Below are 16,666 nucleotides of genomic sequence, written 5' to 3'. Positions count from 1 at the left end.
GAGGGCCATGATACATTATTGGTTTGTATATAACCCATATATATATATATATATATATATATATATATATATATATATATATATATATATATATATATACTACACATACTACATGAATGTGTATTGTATGATTATATTTGAATTTCAATGCATATCTTATTTTACTATTGTTTTTCAACAATTGCTATTCCTCTGTAAATTTATTTATTTATTTGTTTTAAATAGCCAACATATCAAAACTCAGTGCTGGATTGTGGGTGGTTTTAATATGTTTGTAAATAAATGCAATGATACATACAGTATACTTAAAGGGGTTGCAACTAATAAAATAACTGAATACATCTTACATGTCATACACTTCCATTCACGATGAAGGACTCACACGTGCAGTTGTGAAAGAACAACACCTGACAGCACACATGTATTTATCTGGCACTGTACTAGCTCTCTCTTCTTGCTTTACTATCAGGTACTGTTGCACTTACAAGGTTTTTTACGCCCTGGAGAGTGAAATGTCCCCCAACCTTTTAAATGCCTCCTTTCCTGTCAACTTGCTGTTTCCCCTAACGACTAACACGCTTTGACCATGAATACTGCTGAGGTGAAACAATTTATTGTATTTAAGTGCAAAAGTCACAGACAACCTGATTAAATAAGGCATGCAAACTGAGCTGCAAAGCGAACGGCTGTGCACAATAGCTTTCTGCAGTTATTTCATCAGATGTAACCCCTTTAACACATGGTCAGGCTTGTATATTTGAAAATATATTCTGCTAAACCTCTCTGCTAAAATGCTGCTTTAGACATTTTCACTTCCTTGTCACTGTAGCGGTTTACAGCACTATACTGACATGCTGTTATTATTTTTAATTACAAACAATTTTCTTGTGAAGCGATGTTCTGTAATATTAAAAGAGAGGTACTGGTATGTATACATTTTTTAATTCAAGAATGGAAATCCCTCGCAGTTTCAGTTCTGCAATAGAAGCCTAACTCTAGCCATTTATTCCTGTAAATGTGATCATTGCCTGAACTTTGTAGGCATTTAGACTTAGTATGAATTTTATGAAATAATGTTCAATTCAAAATGTGCAAATGTAAACAATGCAATGAAAGTTACACTGGTAAGCAACATAGCCAAACTGTACTCTTCATAAAACATTACTATGCTATACATTCTTTCAGTGGCATTTTACTCTTTCCTGTGCATTCACAATCCTACTAAACTGCCAGTGAGCAGTAAATCAGAATTTACTATAGATTAAAATCTTCAACTTTGCTTCACTGTTACTGTGGACAATATGCATGCATCAATAATAAGTATGCAGTTCAAATTGTGAAACACTTATCTTACATTTGGCAACTTGTAAAAGACCCTGAGAAATGAGTTTTACTACCACTGATTTGTTTCCTGTACTCTCTGAGTACTTTCAGTTCAACAATATGAAGTAACCACACTGATTGCAGTGAAGTTTCAAAAGGAATGCTTATCATATATCTGAAATGAATATACCTCAGGATAAAATACAGTCTCGAGGCGTCTTTGGAATGGTCCTTTCTGTGTAGCCAGCTCTTCTCACCACCTTTTGTGTCGTCTCATTGAACAGCACACAGTGTAACATAAAATAAGCAATTCTAGAAACCCATTGCTTAACCATGTTTCAGAATTACTTCAGACCTAGTTTCACTTCCAAAAAAAAAAAATCCAGTGTTATGAAACAATGGGATGGTTGGTTTGATAACCAAGAGAAATGTATATCCCCGATATCTGTATACTAAATGTTAAAACAAATGTAGCATTTTAAGCATGGAATATGTGAAATCTCAATAGTTTAATATAAGTACAAATAAATGTAAGTGCAATACAGTTTGCAGGTTAGATTGTTATATGATTTGATTATCAATCAGACTGTGTGCAATAGACTAGTATTACTATTGTATAATTGTTATTGTTTTTCTTTTTTTTAACAACAAATAATATTAATGCTGAAAACCAATGCATAACAATGATTCTCTAAATGGCTTTTAAACACACCCATAAGTTATTCTTTTTTTTTCAGAAAGTGATACTGGTGCAAAAAAAAAAAAGTTATTGTAATTACTGTTACTGTCAAAAACAATATTGCATTGCACTCACCAATTAAGATATGTAGACCTCCAGAGGCTGCACAACCAGTTAGTGAAATTGCATATCTCAACAGGTGAGAGGGTGTCTACAGTGACACATTTCTGTGGCTGTTTCTTAACTGTCCAGTTAAACCATTTCAACCAAAAGCCTCTCTGTGTCCTACAGTAAATGGCAGTATATGAACAAACTGTCATCATTTCATCATTGAATTTGCTGATAAATACAGGATGTTACAAATACATTAATATTTTGTTTGGAAAAATGTGATAAAAATGATAATGTTCAAGAATATCATCATGATCAATATTTGAATCGAGGTACACACACACACACACACACACACACACACACACACACAGAGACAGCACCGATGGTTAACCTGTAATTAAGTTACAAACCTGAGATAAAGCGATTATCGATTGTAAGAGACATCATCTGTTTAGTGAGGTGGTGGAAACAAACCGTCCTAGCAGTGTTACCTACCGGCACTAATTGGATTTCTGTCAGTGTTATCACTTTGACAACACAGCATCGACTCATAGTTCCTGATGCATAAGCAGCAGTTAAAAAAGAGCTTCAGCAGATGGAGGTTTCGGAATGAATTTCACACTGATTTGGTTTAGCACTGATCTGCAGCGAGTCACTGTGAGCGGGGGGGATAAACGAGAAGTGGTAATTGGAGTGCACATCCTGAACTCTTGCTTGTAAGTCAGTTCTAGAGGGAGAAATGACACAGCAGCTTTCAAGGAAAGAAACTTCCTTTCTTTTGTTTTGTGATGGAGCAAGCAAAGCAAGAATTAGGTAGAGGGCCTGGGAGACAGGTGGCAGGCTGACAGTGTTGCTGCCCTATTGACTCTGTTTTCCGACTCCAGTGCAGAAAGTTTATTTTATCATATATCCTCCTTCCTGGTACTCTCAGTTTATCTACCCCTGCACTCGCTTCCTGCATGTTGTACACTCACACAAAAAGAATAACTGGCAGCCAAAAATGCACTGTGCACATTCAGCTTGTGTTCTGGTAAGGCATTGAGTTCAAAGCAGCTCCTCAGTTTTTTTGTATGCGTCAAATAGAAGTGCACTGTCACAGATTCATTTTTACACATTTTAAAACAGATTTATTATATTCTTTACATTGATATTTAGAACAAATATTCTCTTTTAGAGAAACAGTCTTACAAAGACCATATCTCTCTCTCTCTCTCTCTCTCTCTCTCTCTCTCTCTCTCTCTCTCTCTCTCTCTCTCTCTCTCTCTCTATATATATATATATATATATATATATTATATATATAATATATATATATATATATATATTCCTCTCAAGTCTTCAATCCGACCAACTCCCCTCCCCCCCCCCTTCCCCCTCCCTCTCTCTTATAAGCCACAAGACCTTGGATAGAAACAAACAAACAAGAAACGTACAATCGCAGAATATGGCTGAGCATGTACCTCTCATGACAAGTAACACACTACTCGTGAGGTTAAATCAAGGAATCAGAGTTCTGCTTAAGTTGTTTGTTGCTAGTTATGTAACAGTTAGACTTCTATTTTCAAAACTACATCTCGCTGTAGGGACCCCGATACATCTGGGCCAATGTTCTTTATTGTATTAAATCCAAACTTCTGATCCTGGTGACAGAGGAGGTTTTAAAAAGCCAGAAACATATAAATGCTAGCAGAGAATAATGTGCTAGTGAAAAGGGATTCTCTGGGCATCAGTTGCTGGAGTGTGTTTGCCACCATTTAAATGGATTTTGTGTTGCGGGAATCAGCTGTGAAAACTCAGCAGAATAAACAGCTTTCCTAACAGAATAGTAGTCCCAGATTGTACTATCTGGGACTGTTCTTCTGTTAGGAAAGCTGCCAGGTGGGGCTAACTGACCCTTTAACAGAAAGCAGGTCTCTTACCAGCTGTAAAAAAAAAAAAGTTTTGTGAAATACGACAAATCAGTAATGCTGCAGTGGGTTGCTGTTTTCTATTATTTTGTACTCTGGTTATAAATGAGGCAATTCAAAAACTGACTCTGTAACAAACATGACATCTTTGAGATTATCCTGGTATGTGAAATGTTATATAAGGTACTGTGATAACAATCGCACTGGTATCAAGTGACCATGAGTGGTACTCTGTGTTATCCACCACATAGAGAAGATTTTTATGACCTTCCCAACTAATAGGGTTTATGAGGGTTGGAACGCTTTGGTAATGTAATGCAATTCTGTTTAGATGAGAGAGAAAAAGCCATGAATGATTGCAGTCATGTTGTGCAGAACAAACACTGTGTTTATCAATGCAGGCTGAGCAGAGGCATATTAATAACAGCTGCTTTACTGGATGAACAGTAACCTGCCTCACAAGTGGAGTTTTATTAACACTCAAAAATAAAGCAGCATACAGTATATGCTTGTTAAAGCACCAGAGGGTTTTCTCTTCAGTCTGGGGCATTAACACTATTGTATAGTGACTATTTTCTCAGTCCCCAGGGCACCCATTGCTTTCAGATCTTAGAGAGAAGTCTTTGTCAATATCAATGTCCTTATACATCTTATGAGAGTTTAAAGGTTTAGGATAAACATTTTTATTTATGATCAGCATACTTATTTATTGCTTCCAGAAAAGTTAAATTTTAAAATATATATATATATAGAATGTAGAGAATTTCTATAGTAAGTTCATAATGAACATAATGAATTTCTTTCAATCTAGATTCTGTATAGTATGTTTGTGGTAAGTTGTATCATATACTGCAGTAGGTGAGTGATATTTATATATGCACTTCACGTAAACATAACATAAGAATGAGAGAAGACTGCTCAGCCCATCGAGATCCGTCCCTAAGCTTTCTCACACATCAGCAAAGCTATCCAGATATACAAGGGAGTGCAGGTTTTCTCCAGATCCAAGCCTTTCTGATGGGTTACTTTATATCCCTTTGCTTTTAGTAAGGTTTGTTCCCATCGCTGCTGTTCCTTGTTTGCAGGGGATTATACACTAATGCTACCCTCTGGTGAATCTCTGAATTTCTTCTCTATGAGGGTTGATATTGAGCATTTTTGCTACAGTGAAACCCAACATGCTGCTCCAGCATACACTATGTATAACACATATGAAGAACTTTCTCTAAGAGTTCAGTTGCTTCAGAAACAAGACTTCAAAGTGCTGCTACCAACATCTAAGGACTGTTTTATCCAAGTAGAAAAGGAATGCATAATAAGCACTGTACTTTAATGATTTATATATAAATTAAAGATGCTAGCATTTTCAGGATTATAATATATATGCCTGTGACCTTGCTCTGAAAAAAGCAAGAGATAGATGAAAATCCTGATGAAGGTGTCTGGCACCAAAACGTTGATTCAGCTTGTTCAATTTTTAACCTTGATGTTGCACAGACAAAAGTTACAAATATTTAGGTGAACAAATTCTGAGTGCGGATATTCATTGTTGCAGGGTATATGCCAAGATATAAATAAAGCATGTTCATCCAGTTGAAAAAGATTATATAATTAAAAGAAATTCAGTAATATAATTTCCCCTTTAAAATGAATTAGGAATTTCCTGACAGACATGACAAAAATGCTATTTACAAGTTTTAAATGATTTATCTCTTCAGCATCCAACCACTGAATTATAGTGCTGATATGTTTGTTTGTTTGTTTCTTTTAATGTATTTAGTGTTCCCAATTATTTTACCCTCAATTTTCACCCCAATATGAAATATTTAAAAATGTTTCCCCAAACCGCAGCAATTCCCACACAGCTCAGGAGAACTGAAGGTTCAGTGGGCGTCCTCCTATCCCAGAACTGAGCTAGCTTCCTCTTATAACCCTAACACAAGAGCTGTCAGCGAGCTACCAACCTCTGGAGGGCAAAGGCCAGCTCTGCCTCCCTAACCAACGGGTGTGCCAACGCTCCCTTCAGAATCCCCAGCGAAGACTGCTGACTTTGCACAGCCAGGACGTGAACCTGCGCTGTGCTTTTACCAGGTGAGCCACTCGGGGACCCCTAGTGCTGATATTTTGTATTGCAGTACTGAAGCTAACAGGGGTAACATTGATGCAAGCTGTACAGTCAGCCCTAGACATTACAATATATAGTATGGTTTTATGAATCTTTAGCTTTTTTTCAGTGTGTCTTTTAAATATGTACACCTGCTCCATTGAAGACTGCCTTAGAGTTTATTTGTTATGGTATTTAGTAATTAAGAAACCAACTCTTGTTATGGATTAATCCAAAGTTTAACAGCACTTTGACCAGCCCTTATTAAACTGCCCTTTCTTTTACATGAGCTTATAGCTTTAACTTTTAAAATGTCATACAAAGGCAATATAGCAATATCTACCATCCATAACTAATACTGTATAGGTATACAGCTTAAAAACTTACAAAAACAATACAGTCAGTGGGAGACAAACTTGGCAGCTGGTAATATTGATCTCAACCTAAATACGGTTTATTTAAACTGGGGGAACCATAACAGAGTATCGCATAACACAATGATTACCTTCGTATTAATAATATGAAATATTTTTTTTGGAGCTTTCATAGCCATCAACATATCCAGCTTCAGGAAGACATATTGGGGTCTATTCAATTGCTGTAATCTGTGTGAAATACTGTATAGGTATACAGCTTAAAAACTTACAAAAACAATACAGTCAGTGAGACAAACTTGGCAGCTGGTAATATTGATCTCAACCTAAATACGGTTTATTTAAACTGGGGGAACCATATATCGCATATATATATAATATATATATATATATATATATATATATATATATATATATATATATATATATATTTATGACCCCCTTTAATATAGCTATACCAATATAATTTAAGTACAATTGTGTTTACACAAATGTCGTATGACTTGAGTTTTTTATTATTAATAAAAAAAAAACACATTTTAATTTATCTCCTTTGAATATTACAAAATTAGTCGTATAAATCAGTATTTTTAAGAAAGTGTCATTTTTATCATCTGGTGTGGGCCACATATCTGTTACGTTTTTATAATCGCATCTGAAGTGCAAAATACATTTTCACTGTATAGCCAGTGGACATGTAAAAGTAAAAATCTTCTCTGTTTTGCAATCGCAGTGGCAATTACTTTTAAAGAGCTTTTTGTCAGCCAGAGGCTGATTGATATTTTGTATAAGGAATGTATTTCTTGCTATTCCTGCACTTTAGCTAATGCAAATAGATTGTGTATTTCTGAGTGCAAAGTACAACAGTGAGAAACAGAGCCTTTGGCTTTGAAGTTCTGTTGAAGATATGCATGTGTTAAAGGGCTTTTGATTAAAAGGACAAATTAAATCAAATAGGAAGTGATATCATCAACGAAAATAAAAAATTTAGAAAGCAGTGTTCCTGTTTGAATCATTTACTCATTAAGCTGGCCCGCTGGGCGCTACAACTATTATTAGCCTGTCAAAAACTGACCACCAAAATAATATAACAGTAGAATATGAAGCCATAGACAACAGAAATGTTTAAATATGAAATAAAATTCAATTTTATTCAAAAGATTCAATTTTGGAGGAGGGAATATAAAAACCAGTTGATTTGCTTATTTTAACTTTTAAATCTTAAACAGTGAAAAGAGAAGGGAATCAATAAATAAGACTGAAGAATGATACTTAAGATAATTACAATGGTATAACTGTATCACTTTTATCCACTTTTATTTTGAAGCAGTAACCAATAACACTAGGACAAACTAAGAAAATGCTTAATTTGTATGATGTAACAAATATTTTAAAAGTAAACTTATCTTGTTGGCTTTGAAAAGTGATTTATGGCAAGCAAAGGGGAAATGAATAGTCTGTCTAGTACAGTGAGTCATGTACAATGCCGTTTTGACAAATATCTTCCTCTTTAGGGTGTAGTAATTCTTCAGGGATTATCGATATAGAGATTTTAAAGTTGCATTTCTTAAAAAAAAAAGGAACGAATGTGAGAGTGGCAAGCATGATCAAAAATATTGAGTTATCTGAATAAAAATGCATAATTTATTTCCCATGTATTTACTCTCATGGCAATTACAGTATGGAGTCAGTTCTTGACAAGATGCATGTCAAGGACCATAGCAACAAAAAAGTCTTATTATTAATTTACAATTCTGTAATTGTGATGATGATGACACTCTTTTTATTAACAACTTGTATTTAACTTTAAAAGTACCATTAAACAAATGTAACCCTATTTAATATATATATATATATATATAAAACATAACTGAGCTGATTTTACTAGAGTGTTACTAGTGCACTAGAGTGTGCATTTTGAAAAGATCTTTGAAACAGACTAAAGTTATAGGTGTAAAAAGTTGTCAGGATGTTAACAATGAAAAGAAAAATTACACATATGTTATTTAAACTTAACATGTGGGGACATGTAACGCTATATTTTTCAGAACCCAGCTACTTTAGAGGGCTTTTTTAATGATTCTTTGTGGAATATATTTTACTTTTTTTCCCACATTGGGGGAGTGCATGGGGAGCTAAATTCACAAAACCTTGTTCAAAAGGTTTTCCGCTGAGATATACTATATTAGTAATAAACATAACTGGATTTTAGAAAATGCAATAATTTAATAGCTGTTTAATGAGAACTAAGCAGAAAATTAGATCAGCTTTGACCTTAGTTGCACTCATCAAAAGTAGAGGAGTAAGTCAGTAAATATATGAAGGGCTGTTTGTCATACATGGCTTTTCAATATTGCAACTTGAATGTGGATGTTGTGTGACTTATTAACTACTTGAGCAGTGACAATATACATCTTAATATATTCAAGAACAATGTGTTATTCAGGTCTTGAAAATCTAAAAGGGTTTCAATGACCTATACCTATATATTTATACAAAAGAGCCAACCAAAATGTTTTCCAGCAGATGAATAGAGCACATCAGATAGGCAATAAAGTTAAATATATGTGATTCTGCTTTGCTTCTCCCAAAACCCTTTAGTAGTCATGATTTTACTTCCTAAAAATCTTTTGAAACAGCCTTTAAAAATGCCATAACATTTGGAAAAAGCAGAAACACGGCTGTAAAATTAAGTAAAATATTGACCGGCTTGTATTAGTTACATCAGCAATGTCTTGCTCTGTAACATTGGGATCTTAAGAGCAATCGTGATAGTTCTTAGTCGTGGATAAAATAACGGACACCAATTTTGTAAAAGGTCTCTTTGTTCTAGCCTTGGTGTAGTACACATGACAACTGACTGAAAATATTAAATGTGGTTCATTCGTTGCCAAGTTTCAAGATGCAGTCACTTGAATAAAACATAAAATGCACCTTTAACAGAAGTCAATGAAACATACATCATTAATTATTTAACCCTTGAACTGTAAGGCTTCACTGGAGAGGTGTCATGAAAATCACTTAAGTTATTTCAGAGTGTGTTTGTTAAAGTGAAGAACTGTGCATTCTTGAAATATTTTGAATTGTAAACTTTTCAAGCAGCTACAACATCATAGTGATCTGAGCTTTTTAGAAAAACATGTGAAGTTAATGTGAGATGACAAATCTTCTTTCATCACAGCAGGCAACGATTTAGACCAGAAGAAGACCCTAATACTAAAGGTATTAATTGCTTGACATGGCATAGTCAGGTATGGGAACCCTCTAACCAGCACTCAGGGTTCACTTGAAGTTTGGAACCAGTCTAACAAAGCAAAGCAATGATGTTCATGCAGCTTACAGTAACGGTAAACATTATTTTAATGAAATACTCTTTTCAATAAAATGACACAGTGTATGTTTTTCTTTTTTCTTTTACAAACCAAAAGGTCAAGGAATGATCTACCTTTGTCCATTCATGACTGTAATTTGCCTTAACCCCTTATATACGTGTCCTACAATGTAGCAACAGTACACACACAGAACCTTTTTGGGACATTTACACATTTGCAGCTTTTGGTTGAATTCAATTGCCACATTTGCATGGATGGAATTATAAATGATCAAATTTTCTTATTGCTTAATTTTGTCACTGAGTGTAGCAATCTGTTATAAATATAGTATTTAAATTAGATGAAAAGTTAAATAGATTTAAAGTCTTGTCTGACTAGACATTTTTAACAGCGGCACACATCCTGAACAAGGCAGATTGCTACCCCTCCAATGATAAAGTATTCACTTTGGAAAGGCAAACATTTGAGATAATGCATTTATCTGTGTTAATACTATTAACTTTAATTCAGTAAGCTTCTGACTAACATATCCTATAATCTGCCAGTGATTGGTAAATTCAATCAATGATAAGATAAAGGTATCAGAAAACCCCATGCTTGATCTTGGGAGAAAATAGTGTTCAAAATATTGTAGTTAAATAGCAGCTGATGCAAGTACAGGCACTCCATCTATCAACAAAAACTGACACAGTGAAAGTTCAAATGCTTCAATTAAGCTTGACCTTTATAACTTGAACTATTAAGAGTAATTGATCTGCCCTGCTTTACAAGATTTGACCCTCTCTGATCCAAATTGACCTCAAACAGACTGTTTGATGATCCATGGGGCAGTAATCACATATCATTTTAAAACAAGGAGAAATTAAAACATATTATATCACTTTGGGTTGACTCCGAACTTGACCACATTCAATCTATACTAGCAAGTGTTTTAATACCTATGGATTGCATATCAAAGTCCTAAATACAAAATTATTTAAAAAATAATATAAAAATAAATAAATAAATAAATCTATTCTGAACATACAGTTTCGTTCTTCAATAAGTAACTTTACAAAGAATGAATGAGTCCCAAAGTCTTTATTCTACTTTAACAAAAGATGTTAAATGCTTATAAGCTTTTAAAGCTATGAAGTATAAACTATTATCAAACCATGAATATCCAATTCAGGCATCTTCTATATTTTTGGTGATAATTGTTTTTATGATGTATTTGGTTATATTAGTGCGTTATTAACTTTAATTATTTTCAATGTTTATGGGTTTGCTTAAAAAATTATGTGTTTGTTTTTGTTAAAAAAACAAATACAAACTACTTCTTTCTTAACTACATTTTCATGATAATTAAAAACAACAGTTGTCCCACTGATTTGCCATCCACATTTAAAAAAAAAACTTCAGAATGGTAATACCAGAGACTTCTGTTCCCTATATAATAACAAAAGCTTTTGGTTAAATAATTTTCTAAATAGACCTGAACATCTTGTCAGGCATTTCCTATTAAAAGGTGTGTGTAGCCTCGCTGGTTTTAGTAATTTCAAGTTAAGTTCTACATACCTGCCCATACCATCTGTATTCCAGCATTGTGAGGATGAAGAAGCGTGGTGTTTGTTAATTCTGAAATTGCTTGTTAAAGTTTACTGCCTGCCGTGTTAATACAATACTGGTCCAAAACTTTGAGTTACTTTCTCTTTTTAAGTAAACGTCTACGCAGGTCTACGACTTGTACTTGGCCACCAGCATGGCCACAATTGGAGCTTTGTTGAAGTGTTGCACTTTTAGTGCTTAGACCTGTTGATAATGAACCTGAACCCATTATTTTGAGTCAATGAATTGAAAGAAATAGGGCAAAGAATGAAAGCCACAGGGCCAATTACCAGCATTCTTTGATGTATTACATGCTAGCACTCACCAAATCACTCTGTGCCTTTGTCTTGATCTCTTATGTTATTCATTAATTATTCTGGCAGGGTTAGAGTTCAGATAGATAATTTGCGCAGACTGTCTCACTTTGTGGGGATTCTCCCAACACTGACACTTTCTCCCGGCTGTGCCCAGCCACCTTGTATTATACCAATTAATCCAATTCTTGGCATTTTTTTTTGTACAGCTTCCCATTATTTTTTGTTATCTCCTGGTTGAAAGTTTTCATCGAACCCTTACCACACTGGACAAGGGATTTAGAGGGACTGGCAGGTTTTTCTTTTTTTTTTCCTAAGGTATTATTCCTCCCCACTGGATGCCTGTGGTTGCTGCCAGTCAGAGATGGGTTGATAAAACTCTATATAGATTTTACAGGATTTCCACTGGGGATCTTTATGTTTGTACTCATCCCAGCACAGCTTTCCACTTTATGCATATCAATAAAACATTAGCAATACATAACCACTCTGCTTTCTTTTACAGTTCAAACTTCAGTTGCATGCCCCATTGTTATGTACTAAAACATGCATACTACCATGCATCATAATTTTGCAAATAAACAGGATATAGCAGTTTTGTTTTGTTTTTAATTAATCATGCTATATCCTTGGCTCTAAAGTCTTAGCCACAAAGTACTAGTCACAAAATTTGGTTTAGTTGGGATGGGATGTGTTCTGTTGTTCGTTCAGTAATCCACCAATTAACAGTTGGATAAGGTGTCTCAGGATATAAGAAAGAAGATATGGGTTTACTAAGATTAACTAATGTCTTCACAGGAAGAATGGCAGCCTAGCTATCGACATCTTGACTTAACATTCTGTTACTAGTAAAAACCCATGGAAGCTGCTCAGGCCCTGAGGTGTATCCGTGAGTCTACCGTCAGAATTTGGCAGGCTCGGATAGGATTTAGACTGGGTTAGGGCTGGGTTGGGGTTGTTTCAAGTCAAAATGTGACAAAGTGTATGGGTGTCTGTGTAGATTGTTTCACTTTAATCTGGAGCGGTTCATTGTTCATATACGGACAGTGGGCAGGTCAAGGGATATGACGAAAGTTTGCCTTGCGGTTTTTAAACCAGTCGCTTGACTGGTGTATATATTCTTATTGAACACTGCTAATTGTAAGTTCATATTGAGATGTATCTTATCCCAGACACATTTATCAGGTTGTGTCCTGTCTTTACTTTTAGAGGAAAGATAGGAACCAGACTAAGCCAGCAAAAATGCAACCCAAACCATTCCAGAACATCCAGCCCTCTTAACATTAGGAAACGAGCACCGTGGGGTGTACACTTTCTTGGACTGAAGCCTATCACCACTAATCCTTTATCCAAGTTTTATGCTCCTTGCATCACAGGACATAAATTTGCATATTTAGATGCAAAGTGATGATTTTGGATTGCTGCCCTATCTCACTATGTGAAACTTCCTCAGCATCTTCACCAAAACCAGGCGCCAACATCTTACTTTTAATGCACATACTTTGGTTGCTGTTGTATTCCTATTGTGTCAATCCATCCTATTGGTCGGTGATTACAATCACAAAAGATTATTTTTCAACCACTGCAGTATTTTGATACTGTAATTTAATCCTCACATAGGAGAGCACCTGCCATCTGGGATCCTACCAGCCCTTTTTTAGTCTGTTAGATTTGCTTTCTTGGGGCTCCCGAGTGGTGTATGCAGTAAAGGCGCTCCGCATGTTGTGCAGGACTTGCCAGTTCGAGTCCAGGCTATTCCACTGTCAACCATGGACAGGAGTTCCCAGGGCGCACAATTGGCCAAGCGCTGCCCGGGCAGGGGGGCTTAGGTCAGCCAGGGTGTCCTCGGCTCACCGCGCACCAGCGACCCCTGTAGTCTGGTCGGGTGCTTGCGGGCTTGCATGTAAGCTGTCCAGAGCTGCGTTGTCCTCCGACACTGTAGCTCTGGGTTGGCTGCATATCGGACTGCAGAGTGAAAAAAAGTGGTCAGCTGACAGCACATGCTTCGGAGGATAGGGTGTGTTTGTCTTCGCCGCTCCAGAGTCAAGGGTGGTAGTGGTGAGCTGAGTCTAAAATACAATTGGATATTCCAAATTGGAAGTAAAATAGGGTAAAATCAATTGGCTACCACAAAATTATTTAAAAAAAAAGTTTGCTTTCTTGCCCACAATGCACTGAAAGTGGCTTGCAAATGTGATGCAGCCTTTTTATAGTATAGAACACATGTCATGGTTTCATCTTGCAATTCTGTGACTAATTCTGAAAAGAGGGCTTTGTCGTTAAAGTTAGTTACTACTGTAAAAAAGGTTGGCTGTGTGTCTATGTTTTAAAGCATTTTTTAACACACTTGTTCAAAATACCCAAGAGTAAGTTCTTAAAATATGTATCGATAATGAACACACTAATTAAAAATGTTGCCTGGAGCTAAAGAAGAAATTAACTGTCAATTGTCTTTTCCTAAATAAAAAAGGAGTCTACTTTTGATCTTAAAATAAATATGGCAACTCAAAAGCCCTCAGTGAAGCCGCTAAAATAATTATTACATTGTACAAGTTCTTCATTAGTAGAATGCAGCTTAACCTCTTCTGTGGTTTGTGCACTTAATTAACATGGCTAATAGGGTTAATACTTTGTTCTAGTTTATGTAGATTTTTTATGATGCTTTTGTTCTTTAGAATACAATAGGCCTACGGTAGTATTTCGAGAAGGCTGATAGCTGCTCTGAGAATTACGTTTATGTTAATAAATATTTACACTTAAGAAATATCTGCGTGAAAGTGGCAGAAATACTTTCAAAGCCTTAAGTCTGTTACATATGTGGCAGCACAGAAGCCCTGCTGCTGTAAATTGTGTGTGTGTGTGTGTGTGTGTGTGTGTGTGTGTGTGTGTGTGTGTGAATGTAAGGTTCGCAGGGAAGGGGTTAAATCTGTCCCTGCCAGCAATCACAGGTGTGGTCATTGTGTGGAAGGTGTGGAAGTTTTTTTTTCCTTCTTTGACTTGAAACACGCTCAGCTTGCCCATTACATAGTTGTTGTAGCTCTGTTTATTAATCTGTTTGTTTTTTAAGCCACCCCAAGACATTGTAACCCAATGTAATAAAACAGTGCTGTACGCTATTGTCACAAAGATGGCTGTAGTGGGTGACGTCAGACCAGAAACAGGAACCAGGAAATAAACAACAGAAGTGGAGTTGGGTGGAGCTGAGCAATTGGTTTCGCTCAGAATTTAATGAATGAACAGAACAGTAAACAAAAAGGTTGTAACAAACAAAAACACAGGACACAGCACTTTCGCCAAATTAGAGACAAACACGGTGAGCTGATAATTTAACTATTAACTATTATTATTATAACCTCCGTCTCCAATCCCGTTCTCCACTCACCGAACACACAACCCTGAGTGAGTGAAAACATGCTGCTTTTATGCAGCTGTACTGAGACTCAATTGCTAATCAATCATTCAATTGGAGTCGCGGTACAACTGCACGTGAATTAATAAAGTGCAATTCCCCGTGCTCACATATTACATTTTATTTGCACAAGAAGTGCTGTGCAATCCTTGTGCCTAAATACAAATATACATTTTAAACACTCGTGTTACACAGACCCGTTTATATCCCGTGTACCAATGACTATACACCAACATTAACACACAACATACAACACAAAATACACACATGGGCGAGGCACTTAGCTACAGCTATAGATGTTGCAAGGATGCTATTTCAAGATCGATGAAAATTAATAATGCTACCAAACAAAGCTGTGTGGGATAATGACTATGTAATATAACTTCAGTAATTAAATTATTACTTCAATTGTTTGTACTATTCATAAACAGCTACAAATTATTGATTTTACTTGCACTAATTGCCTGCTGACATTAGCCTCTGTAATCTGTGTCAAATAAGATTAGAAACATCCAATGAATTACATCACTGATTTGTATAACACAAATAAATAAATAACTCAAGCATTTTAGATAACAAATGAAGATCATTACAAAAGAGAGTCTTTTTACATAATATGCTTTGCAGGTAAAAAAAAAAAAAACTTTTTCGTTCAATTGTAATTCCATTATGAAAACAGCAGGCCTTCACAAACAACTAATGTCCTTATGTTCTCTTTACATCACGACTAAGTATCTATATCCCCTGGAAGACCTCACCCTTGCATAGTCTTTGATACCTCTTTGTTTGGTGTGAGGTTTTCAATTATAATTTTTTTAATTATGAGGGGGCTTACAAAAAAGGGGAAAGAATCTCAATTGCTGTTCAATACACCTTGATTTTTTACAACTTATTTTAATAATCTAAACATCTTAATACATGTACCTCACAACTCATTGTATTTAGTATTGTGATGTTAATGAGCACTATTCCGATCTGCCCAAATAGAATTATTGGTCACTTATACTGAGCCAGTTAACTATTTTATTCTTTTCTCCTTTCGTTTTTTGTTAGCTTATTTGATGTAGTTCAGGGGTATTAAAATATAATTTAAAAAAATAAAACAAATCCTTTAATTCCCCTTTCAGTTTATCCTCTCAGAAATACAATTCCCTATTCACATTAATTAAAATAAGGCATTAAAGTTAAAGAATTCCCATTTCCTAGTAGCACTGGCATTAACAAACATTGTGAGCTGTAACTGCTCATTAATGGGATTCCATGGATGCATTAGAGGGAAATTAACAAAGGTTTTTACTACAGTGTCATTAGCACCATGTTACTAAAAAGAGAAAAACACCAATTAGTGATGTAAATGAGTAAAAAATGGTTTTGTAGCGTGGATGGGTGTTTTTCTCTGTTATTTATTCTCATTTTCTGTGTTTATTTGTAGAAATGTTCAGATTTTTTGTAGACGACCAATAAATCTGTGTTTACAAAATCCACGCATAGTCACATTGATAATTTAGATGTTAAACAGAGTT

At 35.3% G+C, this 16,666-nt stretch overlaps 1 protein-coding gene across 3 annotated transcripts in view; it reads right to left on the bottom strand.

Annotated features, from left to right (window-relative positions):
- The window catches only part of LOC121319952 (transcription factor EC-like), a 46,905-nt gene that overhangs the window by 12,694 nt on the left and 17,545 nt on the right, over positions 1–16,666 (bottom strand). Inside the window, exon 1 of one of the 3 annotated variants that reach the window (XM_041257952.1) lies at positions 2,612–2,725. The exons of the other annotated variants lie outside the window; for them this stretch is intronic. Within the exon in view, the coding sequence (XP_041113886.1) occupies positions 2,612–2,668 (57 nt within the window). The 5' untranslated portion in view covers positions 2,669–2,725. Of the gene's footprint in view, positions 1–2,611; positions 2,726–16,666 lie in introns of those variants that run through there. 3 annotated transcript variants of the gene reach the window in all.

The sequence above is a fragment of the Polyodon spathula genome, chromosome 8, assembly GCF_017654505.1.
Source record: "Polyodon spathula isolate WHYD16114869_AA chromosome 8, ASM1765450v1, whole genome shotgun sequence".
In the NCBI taxonomy this organism is placed as follows: Eukaryota; Metazoa; Chordata; class Actinopteri; order Acipenseriformes; family Polyodontidae; genus Polyodon; species Polyodon spathula.
The sequence above is the reverse complement of the archived record's forward strand: the minus strand, read 5'-3'. Positions and strand labels throughout refer to the sequence as shown.